Here is a 6,044-nt window from a genome sequence, read left to right as displayed (position 1 = left end):
AACGTTACCGGTTGATGCTGTTGGAATTTATTGTTGAAATATATTTTTTTACATCTTTTATTATTAAGCTTTGTACTTAAACGTAGTTTTCTTTCGGCTCTTTCATTTCTCAAAGTTTGACACCGATATTTGATGTATAAAAAAAGTTCGAACGTTCAAAAAATGTTGAGATTCAGAAAAAAGATGAAATAATTTTCAGTGAAGTTCCTACCAAAATGCAGTACCTAAACGTACTTTATTGTACTCTAATACATTTCCCAAAATTTCAGCTCGATATTTTATTCACAAAAAAAGTTCTTAGGTTCAAAAAAACATTCAGTGAACTGAAAAACTGTGGTCGGTAATATAGGTATTTAGCTGTGTCACATGCCCTTAAAGCAGATTTGACCATGCTCTTGAAACCTTTCGAGATTCGTTTACAGCTGCTGAAGTATATTTTTTACATTTAAAAATTTTTTCATTTCTTAAAATCTTCTAAATTGTTCCCAGGAACCTAAAATTTTTTAATTTTCGTCAAACCTTACCAAATTCTTCAAAAATCTTTACAAGTTTTAATTATTTTTTAATCGTTTAAAATTTCTGAACGTCTCTTAAACGTACTCTCTGAACGTCTCTTAAACGTACTCAAATTTGAAAGTGCATTATTTAAACCAACATAAATTTAAAAAAAAAGTGCAACAAAATTGCACAAGAAGGCTTTAAAAGAATTATGTTCCTTAATTTTTCTAAAATTATCTGATATGGAAAAATTGCAAAAGTCTAAAAAATATTTTACACACTTTTAAAAACTTTTAGGAAACAATAAAAAATGTTTTGTGATCTCTTCTCAATTTTCTCTTAGAATTCATCGCAAAGCAATCGTTTGAAACGTTGCCATGAACTTTCTTTTATTCTCTTGACGGCCTTGATGCCTTGCAAAACTCAGTGGAAATTCAGTTTACCGAAAAACTCCTAATAGTTAGTTAGCCACTGAAAGCGAATCGTCCAGTCGGGCGAGGTCGGATTCGTCGTGCATTTTCGGCGTTGAACGAGGCTTGTCTTTGCAGCGTGTAACAGAGCCGATTCACCGACACGCGACGTTTGTCCACTTCTTACTGTCAAGTTTTTCTGTTCCCATTTGTTACGACCCAAACACCTTTATCCACTTTTTATAACCAATATTCTATTGCTACTTTTTACAGCCGTGAAATTATATCCATTTTTTTAGGCACTTTTCTATAGCTGCTTCTTACTCACCAACGAGATATGTCCACTTTTTATTGTCAGCCGCTCAATTGTTTTTGAAAAAAATTCAATATTATTATTTGAAATTTGATATAAGTATTAGTATTAATATTAGTATTATTATACCATTAGGCCAAATACATTTCTGTGTAAGCGTTAACTCGTTCGGTTATGAACTCATTACACTCCCGGGGATTACAAAATTTAGATGGTAAGAGTAAGTAAAGAATATGTAGGAGATGGAATAGATTTAAGACAAATCTAGACGTCGTATGATGCTTATTCAAACATCATACTCGCCCCACAACTGCTTTCCGATACGGTTCACTAATCTATCTCTCTAGAAATCACCCCAGGTTAAGAACTTCACAAAGACGTTGTACATCACGGCGACAGAAACTTCGTACCCCGCGCACTCTATACTAAGTATATGGAAATTTCTATATACAGATTATAGAGTGCGTCAGGTACGTAGTTTTTATCTGTCGTTGTGAGTTGCGTATTTTCTTTTAGGACCCATCGATATATACATCTTTTCATGAAAGCTCTTGTATTTATATGGCTCCTTACATTCCTTATATACTTCTTCATTTAAACGTCCTTTTTTGAAATTTATAAAATTAAATTTAAAAACTTTCTGGAAATTGAATTTAGGCTGGATATTTAATCTAATTTCAATATCAATATGTTTTCGCACCATAAAGGTCCATTTTTTTACTCGATATGAACTTATGATCGCTTTTTTATACTTTATTTTCCATATTTATCTATAATTAGTTCCGAAAAATATGACAATTTACTTACAGACTATTTTTACATCCCAAAGTTCTTTTTATACTTATATGTTTACCAATATTATTAGAGAAAAACAATATATATAAAAAGCTTCTGATACATTTTTTCCTTATCTTATTTCAAAATATTTTTTCTACTGTTCAGATACCTACATACAAAACTTTGTGCGATTTCTTTTGCAATTAATTACAGCTTCTTTACTATCAAATTAGAATTAGCTGAAATAAAATACAAATTAAAAATATAGTAGAGAAAACGTAATGAAATTGATAAATTTCGCAATTTTAAATTAAATTCAAATCTTGAAATGACAATGCATTTTTCTCTCAAAATTACAGTGAAATTTCAACTTTAATTAATTAACATTAATGTCCTTATTTTCAGTTGATATTTACGTCAATGTACACCGTCGCAGAAGGTCACTGTTACCACGTGAAACATTTTTGTTGTTGGGATTGTGACGAACCTTTAGCTGGACAGCAGTACACTTCAGAAAACGATCGTCCTTTGTGTCTTCCATGCTACCAAAAAACATACGCTAAAACTTGCAGTGCATGTCATAAAGCAATCGCAGCCGACCAACAAGGAGTGGCCATTAAAAACTTGGACTTTCACGTCGACGAAAAATGCTTCTGTTGCTTCACTTGCAAAAAAAGTTTACTTAACGGCAAGGTTGGAGTAAAAGAGAATAGAGCGTTTTGCAGCAAAGAATGCATTGCGAAATTCCAGAGCCAGCAATCTTAACATGTGACTTGTAACTTACATGTAACATATTATTAAAATATAAACAAGAATTTTACTTGAATTTTAATTTCTAAAATGTTTAAATATAATTTTCGAGTACCAATTTATTTATATAATCTTGTTTTAATTATTTAAAAAAACGTAAGATTCTTTATGAAATAAAGTATGGATTTTATACTGCAACATTTTAACAACTTTTACCAGAAATGTTGTATCGATTGAATGTTATCAGTGGCAAAGATTGAGTCAACGATATAAAAAGTGCTACAGGTCAGAAGACTATCTAATCAGCGAAATAGAATGCAAAAGGATGAGGCAACTCATGTTTGTTGAAAGTCAACGATAAAGTTGATGACGAGACTCTCATTATATTTATTTATTTTGTAATAAATGATCATATGGACATAAACTTATATGTATTCCTGAATTTTCAACAATCATAATGGAATTATTATGCAGTTGTACACTTTCCTTTAGAGACATATACGTGACTGGTTACTTGGCTAAATTAAAATTTAAGAATTTAATAATTATACGATACTTCGTAAGTGGACAGAAAGAATTAACACCTGGAAAATTAATAATAGGAGACCCTCCCCTTAGACTACGCGTGTTTGCACTTATATACACTAAATTGTATTTCTTTGCACGTACATATCTTGTGCTTGGTTCCACGTATAAATTCAATCAAGCCATTAAATACTTTTTCCCAAACACGCAAGTGCGTAGCGGTCTTTAAAAATGAAATTAATATATTTTGATATACATTATGCACTGTTTTCAGGCAAGTTGTCAACTTTCAATTCACTTCCTTTGCGTCAAAATTGATGCCCATGGAGGGCGAGTGCCGAAACACAGAACAAGCTTGACCCGTGAAAGCAACAAATCAATGACTTACTGTATCAGTCGTTTCAGCTTAGCGATTCAGGGTCTCCTCGAGCGAATTTATTTTCATTCAGAGTCACTCTCGGCCTGTGATTTCTTACGAGACTCGCGATTCCGTGTTGTGCCAGGAGTGTTTTGAGTTCTTCTTGCACGGGTTACACGACCTACAAATTATGTTTAAATATTATTCACATTGATTTTATGTTTTTATGAATGAATCTCCCAACTCTACTAGTCTAAACAACAAAAATGAAATTAAATGATTATCGTTTCAGTTACAGAACCGAAATGACACCAGAAATCAAGTAGGAAATAATACAAGCTGAAGTACTCGGGCGTTTAAAGCAGTAACCAAAAAGAAATAGAACTTGAAAAAAAGAAAGAATGTATAAGGACTCCAAAGTGTTTTACGAAAACGTGCCAACTTTTTATACGACACTTCGAACTGACTGGTTTACTATGACTAAGATATAATTGCCTCATTATTACATCGTGGTTTCCAATAACATTTAAGAACAAAACTCCTGGTGATTTTTCCATTAGAAATAATGTCGTCCAGTCCTTTTACTTTTTTGTAAAAAAATGTGCAAAAACTGCAATTTTTTAGTATTGCCAACTAAACTACAAATTAATGTCTTTTGAATGAAATCTTCGAACGCCCTTAAATTATGTTTATAAAGCTATCCACGACATCTGTGTATGAAAAATTCGACTATGTAGGATTTTTCACTAAAATTATTTAATGACTGGACAAAAAGTACCATTTTAGATCGAAAAGCCTTCGAATTTTTAAAAGATGTATTCTAAAATGATTTCGAAATTAAAAATTGTATAACTTCAGAGCAGAAACCTTTTATGCTAAATAAATTATAAATCGAAGCCTACAAAATTAAACAATCTTCACTAATGAGCGTCACGCAAAAATTTTCTATTAAACTTAAAAAATGTATAAAAATTTTAAACTGAAATTTGAAAATGTGAAATGTATCAAATTGAACAATCGCAAAGTAGAAAAGTTAATAAAGGATTATTTGTTTAATTTAAGTGTTTTGAATGGCACACAGTTAAATGAGAAATGCAATACAAAATTGAACAATTTTACACTAAATGGAGTTCAAATTAAATAATTCCAAACAACGTTCCAAACGAACAATGAAAAAATATTATTATTAGGCTTAAGGCGAATGGAATTTTATAATTTCATGAATTACCGACCACATCCCATGTTTTCGTTCCTGCCTTCTTATATTTAAACTAAATAAAATATCGCGTTGAAATTTTGGAAAACAGAAGAAAAAATGGCTGGTCCGTTAAAGTTTGTATTTTAAAAGGAATATTTGTTTTTTAAGGGCATGTGACACACTAAAATGTCTATATTACTGACCTCACTTTTTCATTTCACTGAATATTTATCTTGAACTTAAGAACTTTTTTTTTACAAATAAAATATCAGACTGAAACTTTGGCAAATGTATCAGAAGACCATAAAGTACGTTTATGTACTTCATTTGAGTAGGAATTTCGCTAAAAATGATTGTCAAAAAATTAACTGGGACAAATTTTTTACATAACCTTGAAATGTTTTGAACCTAAGAACTTTTTTTATATTGAAAATATATGCGAGATGTAAAAAAAACGTACATAAACGTAATTTACTATCGGCTCTTGCATTTCTCTAAGTTTGAGGCCGATATTTTACATATAAAAAAAGTTCTCAGGTACAACAAATTTCAAAGTACAAAGAAAATATGTCAAAAAATGGTCAGGGTTTTAATTTTAAGAATAATGTTTTATGAAATTCCTGCTAACACGAAGTACATAAACCTAGTTTATGGTCTTCTAATACATTTTCCAAAGTTTCAGTCCTATATTTTATTTACAAAAAAAAGTTCGTAAGTTCAAAGAAATTCAGTAAACTGAAAAAGTGGTATAGATATTTGAGTACGTCACATGCTCTTAATCGATTTTTTTTCAGTAGATCCTCAATTCGCTACACATGTCGTCGTACGCGCACGGCGATCGTAAGATGAGCATGAAAAACTCGTTAAAAACCCACATTTCCTTGAAGAATACAAACGCCACTGTATCAGACGGCAGTTGATTGATATTTTATTTAGTATATAAATACGTCGGAAAAATATACAATTCAATCTCTTCATTTTACTAAACAAATACTAGAATATTAAGTATTTTTTCGCAGGTCTGTTCTGGTTAGAATTTCTCGTTTTATGCACACACACCTTTAATTGCTAATAACTGAAATATATTTTATTCAATTATGGCCTAATAGACGGAGAGCTAGCTACATAAAAACGGCTCGAAACGATTCCTAAGATCAGAGCCTGAAAGTTGTAAGTAAAACCCTAGTACATCACTAAATGGCTACTCTGCCGATG

At 31.1% G+C, this 6,044-nt stretch overlaps 2 protein-coding genes across 6 annotated transcripts in view; one reads left to right on the top strand and one right to left on the bottom strand.

Moving 5' to 3' along the window:
• The window catches only part of LOC117168950, a 24,887-nt gene extending 21,867 nt beyond the window's left edge, over positions 1-3,020 (top strand). Inside the window, exon 7 of the mRNA XM_033354943.1 lies at positions 2,404-3,020. Coding sequence (XP_033210834.1) covers positions 2,404-2,763 — 360 coding nt within the window. The 3' untranslated portion in view covers positions 2,764-3,020. The remainder of the gene's footprint in view (positions 1-2,403) is intronic.
• LOC117168951 (HIRA-interacting protein 3-like) overlaps positions 1-6,044 on the bottom strand; it is a 38,925-nt gene that overhangs the window by 17,672 nt on the left and 15,209 nt on the right. For 4 of the 5 annotated variants that reach the window (XM_033354946.1, XM_033354944.1, XM_033354948.1 and 1 more), the window contains exon 5: positions 3,125-3,812. In XM_033354946.1, the coding sequence (XP_033210837.1) occupies positions 3,715-3,812 (98 nt within the window). In that variant the 3' untranslated portion in view covers positions 3,125-3,714. Of the gene's footprint in view, positions 1-3,124; positions 3,813-6,044 lie in introns of those variants that run through there. The other variant, XR_004466590.1, reaches the window with a different exon arrangement.

Source organism: Belonocnema kinseyi, chromosome 3 (assembly GCF_010883055.1).
Source record: "Belonocnema kinseyi isolate 2016_QV_RU_SX_M_011 chromosome 3, B_treatae_v1, whole genome shotgun sequence".
NCBI lineage: Eukaryota > Metazoa > Arthropoda > Insecta > Hymenoptera > Cynipidae > Belonocnema > Belonocnema kinseyi.
The sequence above is the reverse complement of the archived record's forward strand: the minus strand, read 5'-3'. Positions and strand labels throughout refer to the sequence as shown.